General features: G+C 39.8%; 2 protein-coding genes across 2 annotated transcripts; one reads left to right on the top strand and one right to left on the bottom strand.

The window, feature by feature from the left end:
- Positions 1-7,322: 7,322 nt before the first annotated feature.
- On the top strand, positions 7,323-13,222 carry LOC147584417 (protocadherin alpha-7-like). Its single transcript, XM_086702338.1, has 2 exons — positions 7,323-10,025; positions 11,907-13,222. The coding sequence occupies exons 1-2, from the start codon at positions 7,629-7,631 to the stop codon at positions 11,991-11,993; spliced, it is 2,484 nt and encodes an 827-aa protein (XP_086558464.1). The 5' UTR covers positions 7,323-7,628; the 3' UTR covers positions 11,994-13,222.
- Positions 13,223-15,425: 2,203 nt separating this feature from the next.
- Positions 15,426-18,659, bottom strand: LOC147584416 (uncharacterized). The gene is made up of 2 exons (XM_086716450.1): positions 18,565-18,659; positions 15,426-16,758 (listed from the first exon to the last, which is right to left on the bottom strand). Exons 1-2 carry the CDS (start codon positions 18,657-18,659, stop codon positions 15,426-15,428), a joined length of 1,428 nt encoding a protein of 475 aa, XP_086572576.1.
- Positions 18,660-22,427: the final 3,768 nt, after the last annotated feature.

Genomic DNA, 22,427 nt, shown 5'->3' with positions numbered 1-22,427 from the left:
CATAATTAACATTTAATATATACTTGAAATGTTAAATTGTTTCCCAAGAATTTTTTATGTTTTCCTATTTTTAAAAATTGGAATACATTTACTTAAAATACATCTGTTCATTTTTTGGTTAACTATTGTAATCTATGTGGTTTGTTATTGGTCTTAATTTAAACTGGAACCAGACTTTCTATTTGTGGTGTTTCCTTTAATTGTGATAAATATTTTTTTCTAATTAATTCTGTAGAATTTTTCATTTCTTTGTGTTTGATCCAAATAGTGTAGAAAGAGAAATTCAAGGTAATTTGCACTTTGAGCAAGTAAATTCATATAAAATATGCATTCCTCAGGCACTGCAAATCTCTTGAAAAAGTAAATTTTGAAAAATCTCTTATTTTGAATTTTATTTGGTGAGTTGTTTTTCAAGGAGAGCTATTTCTTTAAAAAATTTTTTAATTTGAATTCCAGTTAGTTAACATACAGAGTTACATTAGTTTCAGGTGTACAACTTAGTGATTCAATATTTTCATACAATACCGGATGCTCATCACAAGTGCACTCCTTAATCCCTATCATCTATTTAACCCTATGGTAAACATCAGTTTGCTCTCCATAGTTATGGATCTGTTTCTTGATTTGCTTCTTTCTTTTTTCCCCTTTTCCCTTTGTTTTGTTTCTTAAATTGCACATATGAATGAAATCATATCGTATTGGTCTTTCTCTGACTTATTTTTCTTAGCATAATACTCTAGCTCCATCCACCTTGTTGCAAATGGCAAGATTTCATTCTTTTTACGGCTGAGTAATATTCCATCGTGAATCTATGTACCATATTTTCTTTATCCATTCATCAGTTGAAGGACACTTGGGCTGTTTCCATACTTTGCCTATTGTAGATAATGCTGCTGTAAACATCAGTGTGCATGTATCCCTTTGAATTATTATTTTTGTATTCTTTGGTAAATACCTAGTAGTGCAATTGCTGGGTAATAGGGTAGTTCTATTTTGAACTTTTGGAGGAATCTCCATACTGTTTTCCAGAGTGGCTGCACCAGTTTGCATTCTCACCAGCAGTGTAGGAGGGTTCCCCTTTCTTCACATCCTTGTCAACACCCGTGGTTTCTTGTGTTTTTGATTGTAGCCATTCTGACATGTATGCCATGATATCTCATTATAGTTTTGGTTTGTATTTCCCTGACTGTGAGTGATATTGAGCATCTTTTCTTTTGTCTTTGGGCCATATGGATGTCTATTTTGGAAAAATGTCTATTCATGTCTTCTGCCCATTTTAAATCAGATTATTCATTTTGGGGTGTTGAGTTTTTTTTTTTTTTAATTTTTTTTCAACGTTTTTTATTTATTTTTGGGACAGAGAGAGACAGAGCATGAACGGCGGAGGGGCAGAGAGAGAGGGAGACACAGAATCGGAAACAGGCTCCAGGCTCCGAGCCATCAGCCCAGAGCCTGACGCGGGGCTCGAACTCACGGACCATGAGATCGTGACCTGGCTGAAGTCGGACGCTTAACCGACTGCGCCACCCAGGCGCCCCTTGGGGTGTTGAGTTTTATAAGTACTTCCTATATTTGGATATCAACCCTTTATTAGATATGTCATTTGCAAATATCTTCCCCATTCTGCAGGTTGCCTTTTACTTTTGTTGACTGATTCCTTCACTTAGCAGAAGTTTTTATTTTGATGAAGTTCCAATGGTTTATTTTTGCTTTTGTTTCCCTTGCCTCAGTTGACATATCTAGAAAGAACTTGCTATTGGTCATGTCAAAAAGTTACTACTTGCGTTCTCCTCTAGGATTTTCACGGTTTCAGGTCTATCCTTTAGGTCTTTAATCTACTTTGAATTTATTTTTGTGTATTATTTTGTGTAAGAACGTGGTCCAATTTGTTCTTTTGCATGTTATCATCCGGTTTTCCCAACACCATTTGTTGAAGAGACTGTCTTTTTTCCCTTGGATATTATTTTCTTCTTTGTCAAAGATTAATTGACCATTTAGTTGTGGGTTCATTTCTGGGTTTTCTATTCTGTTCTGTTGATCTCTGTGTCTATTTTTGTACCAATACCATACTGTCTTGATCACTACAGCTTTGGAATATAACTTGAAGTCCAGAGATGTGATGCCTCCAGCTTTGGTTTTATTTTTCAAGGTTGCTTTGGCTCTTCAGGGTCTTTTGTGACCTAAAATGTAAATTTTTGGATTATTTGTTCCTGCTCTATGAAAAATGCTGCTGATATTTTGTTAGGGATTGCATTATATGTGTAGATTGCACTGGGTAGTTTTGACATTTTAACAATATTTGTTCTTTGAATCCATGAGCAGGGAATGTCTTTCCATTTCTTTGTGTCATCGTCAATTTCTTTCACAAGTGTTTTATAGTTTTCACAGTACAGGTATTTTACCCCTTTGGTTAGGTTTATTCCTAGGCATCTTATTGGTTTTGATGTAAGTGTGAATGAGATTGATTCCTTAATTTCTCTTTCTGCTATTTCATTATTGGTGTATAGAAATGCAACAGATTTCTGCACGTTAATTTTGTGTCTTGCGACCTTACTGAATTTGTGTATCATTTCTAACAGTTTTTTGGTGGAGTCTTTCAGGTTTCCTACATAGAGTATCATGTCATCTGCAAATAGTCAAAGTTTGACTTCTTCCTTGCTGATTTGGATGCCTTTTATTTCTTTTTGTTGTCTGACTGCTGTGGCTGGGACTTCCAGTAACTATGTTAAATAACAGTAGTGAGAGTGAACATCCTTATCTTTTTCATGACTGTAGAGGAAAAGCTCTCAGTTTTTCCTCACTGAGAATATTAGCTGTGGGTTTTTAACATATGGCCTTTATTATGTTGAGGTATGTTCCCTCTAAACCTACTTTGTTGAGAGTTTTTATCATGAATGGATTTTGTGCTTTGTCAAATGCTTTTTCTGCATCTACTGAAAGGATCATATGGTTCTTATTCTTTATTTTTGGGGTGTATTACATTGATTGATTTATAAATAAATTAAAGTAATATTCTTTATTAATGGGGTATATTACATTGATTGATTTGTAAATATTGAACCACCTTGCAACCTAGGAATAAATCCCACTTGATCATGGTGAATGATTTTTTTTTAATGTATTGTTGGATTCAGCCTCATAGAATAAGTTTGGAAGTTTTCTTTACCTTTCCGTTTTTTCAAATAGTTTGAGAAGAATAGGTATTAACTCTTCTTTTTTTTTAACTTTTGTATTCCCATCTGTTTTTTTTTAATATTTATTTATTTTTGAAAGAGAGAGAGACACACACACACAGTGTGAGTAGGGGAGGGGCAGAGAGAGAGGGAGACAGAATCTGAAGAAGATTCCAGGCTCGAAGCTGTCAGCATAGAGCCCAGTGTGGAACTTGAACTCATGAATTGTGAGATCATGACCTGAGCTGAAGTTGGACACTTAACTCACTGAGCCACCCACTCACCCCTATTAACTCTTCTTTAAATGTTTGGTAGAATTTGCCTTGAAGCCATCTGGCCCTGGACTTTTGTTTCTTGGGAGTTTTTTGATTACTGATTCCATTTCTTTGCCATTTCAGAAATAGGTCTGTTCAAGTTTTCTGTTTCTTCCTATTTCAGTTTTGGTAATTATATGTTTCTAGGAATTTATCCATCTCTTTCAGGTTGTCCAATTTATTGGCATATAGTTTTTCATAACATTCTCTTATAATTGTTTGTATTTATGTGGTGTTGGTTGTTATTTCTCCTCTCTCTTTGTGATTTTTAAAAGTTTGGGTCTTTTCTCTTTTCTTTCTGATAAGTCTGCCTAGACGTTTATGAATTTTATTAATGTTTTCAAAGAACCAGCTTCTGGTTTCATTGATCTGTTCTATTGTTTTTCTCTTTTTTTAAGTTTGTATATCATTTATTTCTGCTCTAATCTCTCTATTTCCCTCCATCAGTTGGCTTTAGGCTTCATTTATTGTTCTTCCTCTAGCTCCTTTAGGTGTAAGTTCAGGTTGTTTATTTGAGATTTTTTCTTGCTTCTTAAGGTAACCCTGTATTGCTATATACTTTTTTTCTTAGGACAGCTTTTGCTGCATCGCCAAGGTTTTGGACCATCATTTGTTTCTATGTATTTTTAAAAATCTCTTCTTTGATTCCCTGGTTGACCCATTCAATGTGTATCATCATGATGTTCAACCTCCCTGTATTTGTGGTCTTTCCAGATTTTTCTTGTGGTTGACTTCTAGTTTCATAGTGTTCTGGTTAGAAAAGGTGCATGGTGTGATTTCAGTCTTTTTATATTTGTTGAGGCTTGATTTGTGACCTAATAAGTGATCTATTCTGGAGAATGTTCCATGTGCACTCCAGAAGAATGTGAATTCTACTGCTTTAGGATGGAATGTTCTGAATATAACTGTTAAGTCCATCTGGTCCATTGTGTCATTTAAAGCCATTGTTTCCTTGTTTATTTTCTGTTTAAATGATCTGTCCATTGATATAAGTGGGGTGGTAAAGTCCCCTACTGTTATTGCATTATTATCAATTAGTTCCCTTATATTTGTTATTAGTTGTTTTACATATTTGGGTGCTTTCACGTTGGGTGCATAAATATTTACAATTGTTAGATCTTCTTGGATTGTCTCCTTCATTATGATATAGTACCCTCCTTTAAGGTAAGTGTACTCTTAATCCCCTTTACCTATTTCACCCTTCTTCCCACCCACCTCCGCTCTGGTAACCATCTTCTCTTAGTTAAGAGTCTGTTTTTTTGTTTGTTTGTTTGTCTCATTTTCCCCCTTTATTCATTTGTTTTGTTTCTTAAATTCCACATATGAATGAAATCATATGGTATTTGTATTTCTCTGACTGATTTATTTTACTTAGCATTATACTCTCTAGATCTATCCATATATTTGCAAATGGCAGGATTTCATTCTTTTTATGGCTAAATAATATTCCATTGTATATATATACCATCTCTTCTTTAGCCACTCATCTATCAATGGAAATGGGCTGCTTCCATAATTTGGCTGTTGTAAATAATGCTGCAGTAAACAGGGGTGCATATATCCCTTCAACTTGGTGTTTTCATATTCTTTGGGTAGATACTCAGTAGCGTAATAAATGGACCATATGATAATTCTATTTTTAAATTTTTGATGAACTTCCATATTGTCTTCGATAGTGTCCACACCAGTTTGCATCCCTCCCAAAAGTGCATGAGGGTTCCATTTTCTCCATATCATCACCAATACTTGTTGCTTTTTTTTTTTTTAATTTTAGCCATTCTGATAGGTATGAGGTGATACCTCATTATGGTTTTGACTAGCGTTTCCCTGCTGTTGAGTGAATTTTGGACATCTTTTCATGTGTCTTTTGGCCATCTGTATGTTTTCTTTGGAGAAATGTCTATTCACATTTTCTGCCCATTTTTAATTGGATTATTTGGTTTTTGGGTGTTGAGTTGTATAAGTTCTTTATACATTTTGGATACTAACCCTTCAGATATGTCATCTGGAAATATCTTCTCCCATTCAGTTGGTTGTCTTTTAGTTTTGTTGCCTGTTTCCTTTGCTGTGCAAAAGTTTTTTATTTTAATGAGGTCCGAATAGTTTATTTTTGCTTTTATTTACCTTGCCTCAGGTGACACATCTAGAAGATGTTATGGCCAATGTCAGAGAAATTACTGCAAGTGCTCATTTCTATGATTTTTATGATTTCAGCTCTCACATTTAGGTCCTTAATCCATTTTGAGTTTATTTTTGTATATGGTGTAAGAAAGTGGTCCATTTTCATTCTTTTGCATGAGCTGTCTGTTTTTCCAACATCATTTGTTGAAGAGACTATTTTTTTCCATTGCATATTCTTGCTTCTAAGTGTTGTGAGTTTCAGAATTTTAGTGAACATTTATATTTCTTGCTTATTTAAAAGAAAGGTATGTGTAAGTCAAAGAAAGGAGGGTCACCAGGATGATGTGAGCTTTGGAAGCTGTATTATCTGAGTAACTGATTATGTTACCCATGACTGTAACTTTTTTGTAATGTAGTTTGATTTTTTTAACTCTAAATTAGACTCTGATTTGTATGGTCACATAAATTCACCCCTCTAGCTCACACCTAGTTGGACTAATATGTAATGTCCACAGCAGACTTTCAAGAACCATTTATAGTACTTAACTTTAAAGAAATGAGGGCGCTTTAAAAATGTGAACCAGTAGGCTTAGCTAAATTATATTCATAGTTGCTGTTTATAGAATTGTTATTAGTATACCTTTTGAGTTTATAGTCAACATATCATCCTGAAATATTCTTTAACTTATAACTAGCTCCCCTATTCTCCATTTTAAAAGGAAATCTAAGTTAAGACTACGATTTCCAACCTACCAGTCTTAAACATTTTTTATAAACCTATGCCACTGTAAGTTATATGACTAAATGCTATTAAAGACAATTAATTATGAGAAATGTGGTTTTAAAATTTGTACCTGCTCTTATTTAGTGTTACTACATAAATGGTATGCCTCTGTGGTTTTATTGTCCATTTTTGTGCTAATTAAAACCATGCAGATTGGAAAAATCTCAGGCAGATAAAAATTGGAAAGCAATACAGGTGTAATAATTATTCTACTTGCAGTTGGGAACATGGGAATAAAATACTCATGAGAATTTGCTCTGTTAAGTAAAACTGAAAATGATAAAACACCCCAAGCTTGATTGATGGATTGCTCTAAGTATGCCAGATGAACACTAACATTATGTGATGAAATAAATTTATGTTATGAAATAATCTCAATTAAATTGGAGACTGTAAAAACAGGTGGACATTCATAAAATCTGGGACTTAGAAAGAATGGAAAGAATAAAGAGATAAGAACCATGAACTTTTGGAATGGAGTATATAAATTCTGATGAAAAGAAAAATTCAAGATACTTTCTCCATGCAAAATTCACTTAATACAAATGATTTCTCTTCAAAGACCCCACTAACCCTCTATTATTGTGTTTTCTCAAGAAAAGTATATGAATTAGTTGCTTATATTCCTTGCTTCCTACAAACAAGTACCTCTTCTAAGTTTTTCTTCCATTCGTAAATACTTGAGATCTTGGGTCCCTAGAGATACCAAGAATTTTCTTAACAGAAATCTAAGAAATGAAGTTGTCTGAACTTTATATAAACAAAAGATTTTAAAATTTACTGCTCCTGACATGATTCATTTTATTTTTATTTTAAAACTGGGAAAACGTATTTTCAAGGCATAAGGAGACCACAGTTATGGTCACACTAAATATTCAGAAGTTAAGTCTCTTAATGCTTTCAGCAAACATGAGAAGTGTTGTTCTACGCTTTAAGAAAACTGAAGGAAAAAAATCAGAGGTTAAAATAAAATTCAACATTTATTAATAAAATTGATAATTATAGTTCGTACTTACTATTTGACCACATGATGTCGCTCTTTACCGCGAAATTCTCTCATTCAAGACAAAACGAAGTCCTCCGTTTTCATATTAGAAAGATTCTCCACTGTGTTTTTCTATGCGGATGTTGAACAATGGAGAGCACATCAGGATAGTAACGAAGAGAGAAGATTCCTCCAAATTTTGAGATAAGTTACGCCGATTTGAATAATTTTAAAATCCCAATTAATTTGAAATGGTGTACTCGAATCGAGGCGACTGGGGGCACCAGCATCTACTGCTGTTTTTTATAATCCTCACAGCCTGGGAAAGCGGAAGCGGCCAGGTCCACTACTCAGTCCCGGAGGAGGCCAAACACGGCACCTTCGTGGGCCGCATCGCGCAGGACTTGGGGCTGGAGCTGGCGGAGCTGGTGCCGCGCCTTTTCCGAGTGGCTTCCAAAGGCCACGGGGACCTTCTGGAGGTAAACCTGCAGAATGGTATTTTGTTTGTGAATTCTCGGATCGACCGCGAGGAGCTGTGTGGGCGGAGCGCGGAATGCAGCATCCATCTGGAGGTGATCGTGGACAGGCCGCTGCAGGTTTTCCATGTGGAAGTGGAGGTGAAGGACATTAACGACAACCCGCCCGTATTCCCAGAGACAAAAAAGAATCTGTTTATAGCCGAATCCAGGATGCTTGACTCTAGGTTTCCACTAGAGGACGCTTCCGATGCAGATATCGAGGAGAACGCTCTGTTGACTTACAGACTGAGCCCCAACGAGTTTTTCTCTCTGGACGTACCAACCAATGGCGAACAGGAAAAACCTCTTGGTCTTGTATTACGGAAATCTTTAGACAGGGAAGAATCTCCGGAACTTCATTTATTGCTCACAGCCACTGATAGAGGCAAACCTGAGCTGACTGGCACTGTTCAGTTACTCATCAAAGTGCTGGATGCCAATGACAACGCACCAGTTTTCGACAGAACACTCTATGCGGTGAAATTACCAGAAAATGTTCCCAATGGAACATTAGTAATTAAACTCAATGCCTCAGATTTGGATGACGGCATGAATGGGTATATTATTTACTCATTCTCTAGTGACGTTTCCCCAGATATAAAATCTAAATTCTACATGGATGCCATAAATGGAGAAATTATAGCAATAGGACATATCGATTTTGAAGAATGTAAAACCTACAAAATTCGAGTAGAAGCGATCGATAAAGGCTATCTACCACTAGCTGGTCACTGTACAGTTCTTGTGCAAGTTTTGGACGCTAATGATAATGCTCCAGAGTTGACTGTTACTTCCCTGTCTCTCCCTATCTCAGAGAATGCTCAGCGGGGCACAGTCATCACCTTGATCAGTGTGTCTGACCGAGATTCTGGAGCTAATGGCCAGGTGACCTGCACACTGTCGCCCCATGTCCCCTTCAAGCTGGTGTCCACCTTCAAGAATTACTATTCGCTGGTGCTGGACAGCGCCCTGGACCGCGAGAGCGTGTCGGACTATGCTCTAGTAGTAACAGCACGGGACGGGGGCTCGCCTTCGCTGTCGGCCACGGCCAGCGTGTCCGTGGAAGTGGCCGACGTGAACGACAACGCGCCGGCATTCGCGCAGGCCGAGTACACGGTGTTCGTGAAGGAGAACAACCCTCCCGGCTGCCACATCTTCACGGTGTCCGCGCGGGACGCGGACGCGCAGGAGAACGCGCTGGTGTCCTACTCGCTGGTGGAGCGGCGGGTGGGCGAGCGTGCGCTGTCGAGCTACGTGTCGGTGCACGCCGAGAGCGGCAAGGTGTACGCGCTGCAGCCGCTGGACCACGAGGAGCTGGAGCTGCTGCAGTTCCAAGTGAGCGCGCGCGACGCGGGCGTGCCCCCGCTGGGCAGCAACGTGACGCTGCAGGTGTTCGTGCTGGACGAGAACGACAACGCGCCCGCGCTGCTGCCGCTGCCTGGGGCGGGCGGCGCGGGCGGCGCGGTGAGCGAGCTGGTGTGGCGGTCGGTGGGCGCGGGCCACGTGGTGGCGAAGGTGCGCGCGGTGGACGCGGACTCGGGCTACAACGCGTGGCTGTCGTACGAGCTGCAGCCGGCGGCGGGTGGCGCGCGCAGCCCGTTCCGCGTGGCGCTGTACACGGGCGAGATCAGCACGACGCGCAGCCTGGACGAGGCGGACTCGCCGCGCCAGCGCCTGCTGGTGCTGGTGAGGGACCACGGCGAGCCGGCGCTGACGGCCACGGCCACCGTGCTGCTGTCGCTGGTGGAGAGCGGCCAGGCGCCCAAGGCCTCGTCGCGGGTGTTGGCGGGCGCCGCTGGCGCGGAGACGGCGCTGGTGGATGTCAACGTGTACCTGATCATCGCCATCTGCGCGGTGTCCAGCCTGCTGGTGCTCACGCTGCTGCTGTACGTGGCGCTGCGGTGCTCGGCGCCGCCCAGCGAGGGCGCGTGCGGGCCGGGGAAGCCCACGCTGGTGTGTTCCAGCGCGGTGGGGAGCTGGTCGTACTCGCAGCAGAGGCGGCAGAGGGTGTGCTCTGGGGAGGGTCCGCCCAAGACGGACCTTATGGCTTTTAGTCCCAGCCTTCCCCCGTGTCCTGGATCTCTGAATCCAACGGAAGATCCACAAGCTTCTTTGGAGTCTTCTGGAAAGGTCGGTTGTTCAAATATTTTATTTATTTATAGATTTATATTTGAAGCCTGAAAAATATTCTCGTTACCTCAGACGGTACTTAAATAGTTTTACCCAGTTATTATAGAGATCTGTCAATATTTTCTTGTTTTTCAGAAGTGAGTACTTTTATACCTGACTTTTGAGTTTCAATTTCTAATGAGAATCATTAAAAACCATACATTGAGTAGGTATTTATTGGGTACTGAATCAGTTTTATTTAAAATCTGTTATGGGGTCGTATTGAATTTCTATAGCCAGGCTACCTCTCTGCCTGAGAAGTATCAGTTGAAAAACAATTTAATTGCTACACATTAAGTATACTTCAGCATCACTCTGTCATTTATTCATTTCTAAAGTATGCATGATATTTTAGTATAATTCTGTTGTTTATAAGAAACCCATAAGCAGAAATATGTAGTAGCTGTTACCTTGTTAACTTTGTAGTTTTTTACTTTCCTCTGGATGGAGACTGGAAACATGGTTGGTCAGCACTACTCAGTGTTTACGTCAATGAGTAAATTTCAGTGTACCCTCGAAATCAGTTACTTTGCTTTAGGAATCAAACACCAAATGTTAGAAATGTAATACTCCTTCCAACTTGTGTAAAATATGTTTCTTTATGCTTGACATTGATATTTTATCTGATATTGGAGAAAATACTTCCTGACATGTACTTTCTTTCTTCAAATGACTTTCTCCTTTTTACTAAAAATTTTGTTAGTATATAATGTGTGAGCATTAGAGATATATCTAAATTCTACACTCTGAATTCTCTTGAAATTCATAGTCTGTAACTTAAAAAGTTACTCCATCAGTGGAGAGGATGATTTACTTTTCTTCTCAATATTCTGAAAGACAGAAATCTGGAGATGAGATTGTACACCTTTAAACTTATTACATGTTAAATTTATATTTCCTGAATTGTGGTGGTTCTTCACACTGGGTCTTTAGTCCAAGCTTTTATTTTCTAATATATATTTTAGAAACTTCCTGTATATTTATGTAGCATTTTTGTTATGTGACTTATTTTTATATTCTGGTGTTTTTATTGTGTTAGATATTTTACAAGGTACTCCTTAATTAAAAACTCAGCAGAGTGGGGAACCTGGGTGGCTCAGTTGTTAAGCGTCCAGCTCTTGGTTTTCCCTCAGGTTATGATCTCATGGTTTGTGAGTTTGAGCCCCTCCCCAGGCTCTGCACTGAGAGCATGGAGCCTGCTTGGGATTCTCTCTCCCTCTCTCTCTGCCCTTCCCCTGCTCATGCATGCTTTCTCTTCTCTCTCAAAATAAATAAATGAACTTAAAAAAAAAAACCTCAGAGCAAAATCAGAGTACCTTTGAGAATAGAGCCACAATATAACAATGAAAGTGCAAGTGAAATTAATTTAAATAATATATTTCAGTATTTTTTTCTTTTCCCTTATAGAGGACATGTTTGTTATATGTTACAAAGTGATCTGTTTTCTTTTCATCATGTTTATTTACAAACTTGAGTATTCTCTGAGCTCCTGTAATCAATCTTGTCTATGTCTGTCAGCATAACTCGCCTTAGATCTAGACTTATACCTTCAAATATCTCTGTCCTTGCACTTTTTTTCAGGTTCCATATGTTACTTGAATTGGGCTCAGGTATTTGATTATATGTTATATGAATTATATGGATCGAGGAGTGCTAGAAATCTAACTCCCCGCTCCTTTAGTCTCTTAGAGCTAGTATTATTTATTATTTACTATGTTTTCTATAATTATAAATTTTATTCTTTATTATTGATAGCTGTATTGATATAATTGGTAATTTCATCCTTTATATTAATATTTATTTTCTCTTTAATATGGGCTATCATCATGTGCAAATTTTCAGAAGATCAGTGAACATCTAGCAATGTATTTATCTTTTGGATCATCAGGAAGCATGCACACACTGGGATCCAGGGAGGTTAGGATTTGAAACAGCTGAGAAGTTCAAAATGGAGAAGTGAGAGCATGGAAGACATTTTAGTTTTTTGCCTAGTAACTAGCCCTCTGTGTTCCTGTGGGTAACACTCCTCAATTCAAGCAGCAACCATTAAATCAAGAATGAAACTTCCTATGTCAGCCCCTAAATTGTAGTTTTTATATAGGGTTAACTATCTAAGTTCTGACTTAATCTTAGACACTTTTGAGAGTGAAGGGACAGTATAAGTAAGTATACAAGACTACAGACATAAACAGAGTATATCCCAGGTAACTTGGGGTCTATGGCCAGCCTATCCTATCCTAGACCTGATAATGCTAACTGCATTAGCAACATCTGGAGTCCTTATTGAACATTCTGGTTCCCAGACTCTACTCCACAATTTCTGAAATAAGTAGGACTGGCAAACTTGCTTTTCAATAAGCACTCCAGGTGTTTCTTATTCAGCTGAAGTTTTAGATCTAATAGGCTTATGAGACACTTAGCGAAGCAAGTTCCTATTATTTGAGAGTATATAATTTAACTACCCCTGCTTTGTATTCATTATTGCAGATTTAACTGGCACATTTATGCTATTACTTGCTATAAAATGCACATTAACAGGAATGGAGTATAGTTTATATTATTACCTTGTGTTGCGATGATTATTCACTAATAAACTTATTTTTTGATTCCAGAAAGTAGCTCAAACTAAACACTGATTGGTATCGTAGATAGATACATAAGTTGTTACACTTTAATTTGTGCTTTACAAGAAAAATAGCCACTAAAACCAGAATTTGAATGGATTTTCACCTAGGGTCAATCTGAAGAAGTAGAAGATTATAAAAACAATTTAATGGCACACGTGAATCCATGAATTAAATGACTCTCATTCCTGTCACTTTTTTTGTTCATAAGTGTTAGTCTGTTTTTCAGCTCTTAATAGCAACTGAAAGAGTTCAAAATTATTGATCTCTGTTATAACTTACAATATTTTAATTTCATTTAATATCATTAAAGTAAAGAAAATAACCTTTGGATAAGACCAAAGGTCCTATTATTAAGTTTTTCCTTTTTGGGGAAAAAAAAGAACTTTTTCTCTTTTTTCAGTAGTGCAGATATATTAATAGAGAATTTCATCTGCTAAATACTTGATTCTAAAAACTCTAAGACAGAAAATATTTTACTCCAGGTGATAATGGATATTTTATTGACACTGATAAAACTATTAGATAATTCCCAAACTGTATATTTGGGGTACTCAAAAAGCTTAAATGTAACAAAGATGAAAGTGCTTATCTTTAGAATCATAATTAAAGTTCTTTTTTCCCATGTAAGATACATATAAAAAATGTAACTTCTCCCTGTATAACTGATTTCTCAAAAAAAGTACTTTTCTGCTTTCCTAAGATGGGAACCACCCACCACTCAGCCTGTGTAGTAGCAATCGTAAAGGTATTGCAGAATGATAATATTATATAGGTAATAATTTTTACCAAAAAGCTGATTTTGGTCTAGACCATTATGAAAATAAATGTGTCTAAATTGAGGGCTGAAAATATTGCCATTCATGAGCCACTCACTTTCCTTAAGGTAATATCCTAGGTCTCCTTAAGGTAATATCCTAGGTATCTAATGTATCATAATTCACACAACCCCCATATTATTATTGTATGAATGTTATGAAACTGGAAACAGAGACAGAGAGAGTCACACAACCAGTAAGTTTAAGAATAGGAATCAGAATGGAGTCATTTCCAATATTGAGCCGGTGTTCTTCTCTCAACTTTCTAGTGATTACTGAAATTTAAGAGTTTCAAACACCTCACAGAGAAGTGATACTTGAGATTAGCATCTGGTAAGGTTTATTTAATCGCAAAAATAATGAGAAAGAGAAATGAATTAAGTATCAAACTTGAAGACATATAAATTTGTTATCCAGCAAATACTAATACACTAGTATTATAAAATATTAAGAGCATTTTCAAATGTAGCTAATGAGAGTCATGGGGAAGAAATTACTTCCCGAGATTCTGAATTTAAGAAAACGCTGAACTGAAGGTCGACAATGATTACTATTATGTACAAAAGAGACCTCATGTGAAGTTTTGAAGATCCATAGAGCTACAAATATGTACAAATAGAATCAAACGCTGTGAATGAAAGACAAGTTGTTAAAACTCACGGAATTGTACTTACACATTCAGCCACCGGATGTCGCTGTCTTCCACAAAATTTTTTTTGGAACAAAGGCATAATCCTGTTTCTCGAGGACTAGAAAGGAACTACATTCGCAGATCTCGGCCGTTTCCATAAAAGTGGATGTAAGAAATCGAATAGGAAAATTCAGACAGCAGTTGTTCTAGACCGCTGATTCATCAATTTGTAAATCGGCAGAAAGGTATGATGTTGGTCTACAGACCCAGGGGGCCAAGAGACTGGCGCCTGCTTCTCTTGCTTCTGCTCGTCGCAGCCTGGAAGGCGGGGAGCGGTCAGGTCCACTACTCGGTCCCGGAGGAAGCCAAACACGGCACCTTCGTGGGCCGCATCGCGCAGGACCTGGGGCTGGAGCTGGCGGAGCTGGTGCCGCGGTTTTTCCGAGTGGAGTCCAAAGGTCGCGGGGATCTTCTGGAGGTAAATCTGCAGAATGGTATTTTGTTTGTGAATGCTCGGATCGACCGGGAGGAGTTGTGCGGGCGGAACGCAGAGTGTAGCATCCACCTGGAGGTGATCGTGGACAGGCCGCTGCAGGTTTTCCATGTGGAGGTGGAGGTGAAGGACATTAACGACAACCCACCAGTCTTCTCCGTCTCAGAACAAAAGCTTTCAATACCCGAATCTCGGCTGCTTGACTCTCGATTTCCGCTAGAAGGCGCATCTGATGCGGATGTTGGAGAGAATGCAGTGCTTACTTACAGACTCAGTCCAAATGAGTTTTTCATTCTTGATATTATAAACAAAAAAGACAAAGGCAAATTTCCAGTGCTTGTTCTAGGAAAAATGCTGGATCGTGAAGCAAATCCTCAGCTTCAGTTATTATTAACGGCAACCGATGGAGGCAAACCCGAATATACTGGATCTGTTACTCTGCTGATCTTGGTGTTGGATGCCAATGATAATGCGCCTATGTGTGACCGATCCGTTTATGAAGTTAAAATGTATGAAAATTCAGCGAACCAAACGTTAGTAATATGGCTGAATGCGTCTGATGCGGATGAAGGAATAAACAAAGAAATGATATATTCATTTAGTGCTTTGGTTCCATCCAGCGTAAGAAGGAAATTTCTAATGAATGAAAAAACGGGAGAAATACGAATAAATGATGCTATTGACTTTGAGGACAGTAACACTTATGAAATTCATGTAGATGTGACAGATACAGGAAACCCACCTATGGTTGGTCACTGCACTGTCTTAGTGGAAATTCTGGATGAAAATGATAATTCACCTGAGGTGGTTATCACTTCTTTGGCTCTTCCGGTACAAGAAGATGCTCAGGTAGGCACTGTCATCGCCCTGATCAGCGTGTCCGACCGTGATTCTGGAGCTAATGGCCAGGTGACCTGCACACTGTCGCCCCATGTCCCCTTCAAGCTGGTGTCCACCTTCAAGAATTACTATTCGCTGGTGCTGGACAGCGCCCTGGACCGCGAGAGCGTGTCGGACTATGCTGTAGTGGTGACCGCACGGGACGGGGGCTCGCCTTCGCTGTCGGCCACGGCCAGCGTGTCCGTGGAAGTGGCCGACGTGAACGACAACGCGCCGGCATTCGCGCAGGCCGAGTACACGGTGTTCGTGAAGGAGAACAACCCTCCCGGCTGCCACATCTTCACGGTGTCCGCGCGGGACGCGGACGCGCAGGAGAACGCGCTGGTGTCCTACTCGCTGGTGGAGCGGCGGGTGGGCGAGCGTGCGCTGTCGAGCTACGTGTCGGTGCACGCCGAGAGCGGCAAGGTGTACGCGCTGCAGCCGCTGGACCACGAGGAGCTGGAGCTGCTGCAGTTCCAAGTGAGCGCGCGCGACGCGGGCGTGCCCCCGCTGGGCAGCAACGTGACGCTGCAGGTGTTCGTGCTGGACGAGAACGACAACGCGCCCGCGCTGCTGCCGCTGCCTGGGGCGGGCGGCGCGGGCGGCGCGGTGAGCGAGCTGGTGTGGCGGTCGGTGGGCGCGGGCCACGTGGTGGCGAAGGTGCGCGCGGTGGACGCGGACTCGGGCTACAACGCGTGGCTGTCGTACGAGCTGCAGCCGGCGGCGGGTGGCGCGCGCAGCCCGTTCCGCGTGGCGCTGTACACGGGCGAGATCAGCACGACGCGCAGCCTGGACGAGGCGGACTCGCCGCGCCAGCGCCTGCTGGTGCTGGTGAGGGACCACGGCGAGCCGGCGCTGACGGCCACGGCCACCGTGCTGCTGTCGCTGGTGGAGAGCGGCCAGGCGCCCAAGGCCTCGTCGCGGGTGTTGGCGGGCGCCGCTGGCGCGGAGATGGCGCTGGTGGATGTCAACGTGTACCTGATCATCGCCATCTGCGCGGTGTCCAGCCTGCTGGTGCTCACGCTGCTGCTGTACGTGGCGCTGCGGTGCTCGGCGCCGCCCAGCGAGGGCGCGTGCGGGCCGGGGAAGCCCACGCTGGTGTGTTCCAGCGCGGTGGGGAGCTGGTCGTACTCGCAGCAGAGGCGGCAGAGGGTGTGTTCTGGGGAGGGTCCGCCCAAGACCGACCTCATGGCTTTTAGTCCCAGCCTTACCCCGTGTCCAGTACCAGATGTGCAAAGGGAAGAACAGTCTAGTGGAGAGGACTACTCAAGGAAGGTGAGTTATTACTTTTTATTTCCATATGTTGCCTTATGAATAATATTTTATTAACCGCTTTCCCCCATCTTATGTATGTCTCAGATATCTTCATCCTTTATAACAGCATATTTGTATAATCAAATATTTTAGTAATACCTAATATAATATTTATTTTAAAGTTCATGCTGTATTTTGTCTATTGTACCTTATGTATTTTTTCTTGATACTTCAATTTTTTAAATTCAACCTATTTTTAAATATTTATATTTCCAATACAAGTATTTGATGTAGTTTGTAGGTTTTTTCCCTTAAACCACTGTCTTTTTTATGTTACAAGTTTTTATGAGATTAGTACTTTATTTAATTTGTACTCATTAGTACTTTAATTTTATTTAACTTTCAAATCTAAATTTTGAAATGACCCTATTATCTTAACAAAGACTGCTCTGGTAAATTCTCTTGATGGTGAAACAATATAACTTATAATGCATACTATATCCTCAGTAGGCAGTGTTTACATTTTGTTTTTAATGGTAAGATGTGTAGACTTAAACTTTGTTCATAAATGTCATAATTGGGGCACCTGGATGGCTCATTCGGTTTAGCATCCTACTTTGACTCAGGTCATGGTCTTATGGGTTCGAACCCCACATTGGGCTCCCTCCTATGAGCAGGAAGCCTGCTTAGGATCCTCTGTCCTCTTCTCTCTCTGCCCCCCACCCCCCGCCCACTCGCAGGCTCTCTCGCAAAAATAAACATTAAACATAAAAATAGTTATTATGTAATAGTTATTGACATAATTTTACGCAGTAGCTTTTTATCATCTACTCCTCTATCAGCATGAAATCTTGCTTATGATATTCAAGTATTAGCTTTTTCATTCTGAGGAAAGAGTCATGATTATGTTTAATAATGGAGAATATTTGAAAATCACTTTAAGGAGCTCAAAAAAGTTACTTTAGTCAAAATAAATATGAAAAATTTGAAGAGAAAATTGAATTGTTCTCTTAGAATGTTTCCTAGGGGCGCCTGGGTGGCGCAGTCGGTTAAGCGTCCGACTTCAGCCAGGTCACGATCTCGCAGTCCGGGAGTTCGAGCCCCGCGTCGGGCTCTGGGCTGATGGCTCAGAGCCTGGAGCCTGTTTCCGATTCTGTGTCTCCCTCTCTCTCTGCCCCTCCCCCGTTCATGCTCTGTCTCTCTCTGTCCCAAAAATAAATAAACGTTGAAAAAAAAATTAAAAAAAAAAAGAATGTTTCCTACTGATTTCATATCATATAAGTGCAATTTAGGTTATAACTACTTTAGTCATCTTAAACAGGGTTGTGTTGGAAGAGGTGGACTGAGAAATGCCAGATAATTAACTCGCAGGATGCCAACACTATCCTATTCATTATTACATTCTAAAACATGTTATCTGGTCCCTATGATTTAATTTTTGTTTAAGTTCAGTGTTACAAAATAGCAGTGCAACTAGTTTACGATCTTGACTCTGGTTCTTAGCAATACTCTTTCCGTTCTGTATGCAGACTGAATTTTTACTCTGAATGTGCCTCACAAAAAGCTTCCCATAAATCTTGAAATCTCAGGGCACCTGGGTCACTCAGTTGGTTAAGCATCCCTCTATTGATTTTGGCTTAGGACATGATCTTGTAGTTCATGAGTTCGAGCCCACATTGGCTCCTCACCGACAGTGCGACAGTGCGGAGGCTACTTGGGATTCTCTCTCTCTTTGTCTCTGTCTCTCCCCGCCCCCCCCCCAAAAAAAAAACACTAAAAAAAAAAAAAAAAAAAAACAAACCCCTTGAAATCTCTATTCAAGTTTAGGAACACCAGAAAAGACAATTGTGGCAGGAATTTAAGCATGGCATTGCCTTCAGTGTTAATACTTCCCATGGCCAGTCTGTAACTCTCAGAGATTACAAATGATAAGTTAATGTGAAGTATTTAAACTTGTGTACAGAATTCCTTTCTTTTATATCTGCCTTCTCTTTCAGCCCTTTATAATATCATTTTATCCCCCTTGCAGAAAGGTCTTATACTAAGGTATCTGTTTATCTGAGCAATTAATGAAACAGAGAATTGTGTGTTTACCAATTTAGTCTTATTTATTTTACTTTGCTTTTGGGGGGGGGCATGTTTAAAACACAACTATGCACCAAAAATTTAACATAACTAATTAGCATTTTACCCAGCAACATAATAATTTTAAAGCCTTTGCAAGAGGTAGTGCAAATAGGAGAGGAAACAAGGTGGGATTTCAGGATAAGTTGGGAGATAGTAAAGACACATTATGTTTTTAGTCTGACAATGTCTTCCTCTGTCTCTGTTTTAAGATAACTATTTCAAAAAACTTTATGGATGGTTTCTTTTCATTCTATTTAGAATTATTAAAATTTTGGAATGAAACCAAAAAATTTTCCAAGTCACGAATTGCTTTTAACATACTTGTCAAAAAAGGAATATGTCAATTTCTTTTAAAGTTATGACATCTTAATTTTATAATCATGTTTAATATATTCTTTATTGGATGGCATTAAACTCAGGCTAATCATGAGTACTCTACAGCTCTTCAAGGCATAGTATTTGTTATAGTCTGTGTCAAGATCAGTAACCAACCCATAGCTTTACTGGTATACCATAGTTATTTAGCTATATGATAGCCTTGGAATTTGGGGACTTGAAAAACGATCTTTAATGTGTACTTTATGTGTACTTAATTAATGAACAAATTCCTTAAACCAAAAATGGAATGGACCTTCAGTATGGCATCATTCTCAAAGGGACTGGATTATTTAAATTAGCAAATGCAAGGGGATTTATTTCTTAGTCATGTTTTTTTCTGAATTTAGTCACTCTCACCCCCCATGTGCTAAAATTTTTTGCTCTTCTTTAGGCGAATATGTTGGTCTTGAGTTTATGGCTTCCACAATTAAAAAATAATTAAAAGTAGTTATAACTATAAATCTTTTGCATAGATCTATAATAATCAAATCACTATTTTATTTATTTTTTCATTTTTTATTTTGTTTACATTCATTTATTTTTGAGAGACAAAGAGAGACAGAGCACAAGTGGTGGATGGGCAGAGAGAGGAGACACAGAATCCGAAGCAGGCTCCAGGCTCTAAGCTGTCAGCACAGAGCCCGACATGGGGCTTGAACTCACAAACCACGAGATCATGACCTGAGCTGAAGTTGGACGCTCAACCGACTGAGTCACCCAGGCGCCCCTCAAATCACTGTTTTAAAAAGTGATCCAAAATGAAGACTACAGCTCACTTTCACATAAAACCTAAGATTCCTTTGTGTAGCCATTTACAATATTTTTTTAGTAAGAAAGTTTGGGATTTTCCAAGTGGCTGCTATCTTATCAAAAGGATTTCAAATACTGGATATAGTTGGTTTCTTAACAGCCTTGAGAATGATTAAACTATTTTTCTCTTTTCATACAAGACTGATAAGCTTATTGCAGTAGATAACAGTTCCTATGCAAATTTCAATTTGGTTTTTGTATCTGAGATAAGAACAGGAAAATAAAATTGAGTGAATGAATTAGATTTGGAATGCTTTATATACTCTAGTCTCCTTAAACCATTTTTGGAATAAAATGTGTGTAAACAATCAGACAAATATAGCTTGAATTCCTGATTCAGTGGGTTGGGGGGTAGAAAGAAATTATTTTTCAAGTAGTAGTGGATATAATGCAAATTTAAGTTGTTCTTCAGGATGGAAACTACAACATTCACCCTTAGCAGATACTATAGTTGGGAAAAAAACGCTTTAAAATGAGGCAAAGATAAATATACTTTTTATTTCTAAGGGTCAGTACTTGGTAAATTCATTAACATCAAATAAATCTTTGGGTAAACTGATAAATAGCTTGCATATCAGCATTGATTTGAAACACCATTATATTGAGGTGGTAACTTAGAGAACTTGCACCTTGAATTATTCTGTGTACAACTGAACTAAGTGTTTAGAATAATTTAACATAGTACAAGGATTAAGCAATAGAAATTAGTGTTAGCAACGGAGTAAACTTAATAAAAGTCCATTCCAAAGTAATCAATTTCTAAAAGTCTAAAAAACACGACACTAATAACCAAGAAATGTGGACTTTTCACGCTTATATACATGATAATTATACATGATAATGTATAGTTAGTGCAGTAGTAGTACGTCCTCTTAGATGTCTATATCCAAGATAAAACTCTTCTTAGGATTCTAACTTGTAAAACAAAAACTACCTTTGTAGAGCTAGTGGTCATACACAAGGAATGTATAAATAAAGAATTAAAAGCCTCCAAAGTAAAACATGGACCAATATATGAAGGAATTTTGAGAGAAGCAGTACAGGTGAAAGAAATAGTATAAACACAAAGGCACTTCCATTTTGAGCCACAGGATGTCGTTGTTCTCCAAGAAGAGGATTATTTTAACAGAAAAAAATTACCATTATTCACGGACCAGAAAGAATCTCCAGTGTTCCGGTGTTTTAAAGACTATACACACCCATGTTGTTAAGATCCAGTAGAGATCTCAGGAACAGACTCAAAAGAAAGATCTAAAAGGACGACACATTTCCTCTCATGAAACGTTGATTTACTAACCTGAAACAGAGCAGGATGTTAGCTTCAGGATCAGGTGGCCAGGAAGTCAAGCGCTTGCTGCTCTCGGTTATGCTCCTTGCAGCGTCGGAGGCCGAGAGCGGCCAAGTCCATTACTCTGTCCCGGAGGAAGCCAAACACGGCACCTTCGTGGGCCGCATCGCGCAGGACCTGGGGCTGGAGCTGGAAGAGCTGGTGCCGCGCTTTTTCCGAGTGGCGTCCAAAGGTCGCGGGGATCTTCTGGAGGTAAATCTGCAGAATGGTATTTTGTTTGTGAATTCTCGGATCGACCGCGAGGAGCTGTGTGGGCGGAGCGCGGAATGCAGCATCCACCTGGAGGTGATCGTGGACAGGCCGCTGCAGGTTTTCCATGTGGAGGTGGAGGTGAAGGACATTAACGACAACCCGCCAATGTTCCCAGCGACACAAAAAAATTTGTTTATTTCTGAAACTAGGGCTCTCCACTCTCATTTTTCACTAGAGGGCGCGTATGATGCAGATATCGGGGCCAACGCTCTGCTGACTTACAAACTGAGCCCCAACGAATATTTCTCTCTGGAAGTACCCACCAACGAGGAACAGGTAAAACCGCTCGAACTAGTACTAAAAAAATCTTTAGACAGGGAAGTCGCTTCAAAGCTTCTCTTGGTGCTCAAAGCAACTGATGGGGGCAAACCTGAGCTGACAGGTACCACAGAGTTACACATCACAGTGCTGGATGCAAATGACAACGCCCCAGTATTTGACAAAGCAGTCCATCGTGTAAAATTAGTGGAGAATTCAAGAAACGGTACTCTGGTTATTAGACTTAATGCCTCGGATTTGGATGAAGGTTCCAACAGTCACATTCTTTATTCATTTGCAACTGATGTCTCCTCTAATACAGAAGCCTCTTTTCACATAGATTCAGAGAGTGGAGAAATAAAAGTAAACGGAAAAATAGATTTTGAAGAAACTAAATTATGGAAACTTCAAATAGAAGCAGTTGACAGAGGAAATCCTCCGATGTTTGGTCACTGCACAATCTTGATAGAAGTCTTGGATATTAACGATAA

This window comes from Puma concolor, chromosome A1, assembly GCF_028749965.1.
Source record: "Puma concolor isolate L17-30 chromosome A1, mPumCon1.1.hap2, whole genome shotgun sequence".
In the NCBI taxonomy this organism is placed as follows: domain Eukaryota; kingdom Metazoa; phylum Chordata; class Mammalia; order Carnivora; family Felidae; genus Puma; species Puma concolor.
This window is presented reverse-complemented; position numbering and strand designations above follow the sequence as displayed.

Coding starts and splice junctions, on each gene's coding strand:
- LOC147584417 (XM_086702338.1), top strand. CDS start 7,629: ATGGTGTACTCGAATCGAGGCGACTGGGGGCACCAGCATCTACTGCTG. Junction 10,026..11,906: donor CTTTGGAGTCTTCTGGAAAG/GTCGGTTGTTCA, acceptor GCAAATTTTCAG/AAGATCAGTGAACATCTAGC.
- LOC147584416 (XM_086716450.1), bottom strand. CDS start 18,659: ATGGGAAGTATTAACACTGAAGGCAATGCCATGCTTAAATTCCTGCCA. Junction 16,759..18,564: donor TTGAATAGAGATTTCAAGGG/GTTTGTTTTTTT, acceptor CCTCTCCACTAG/ACTGTTCTTCCCTTTGCACA.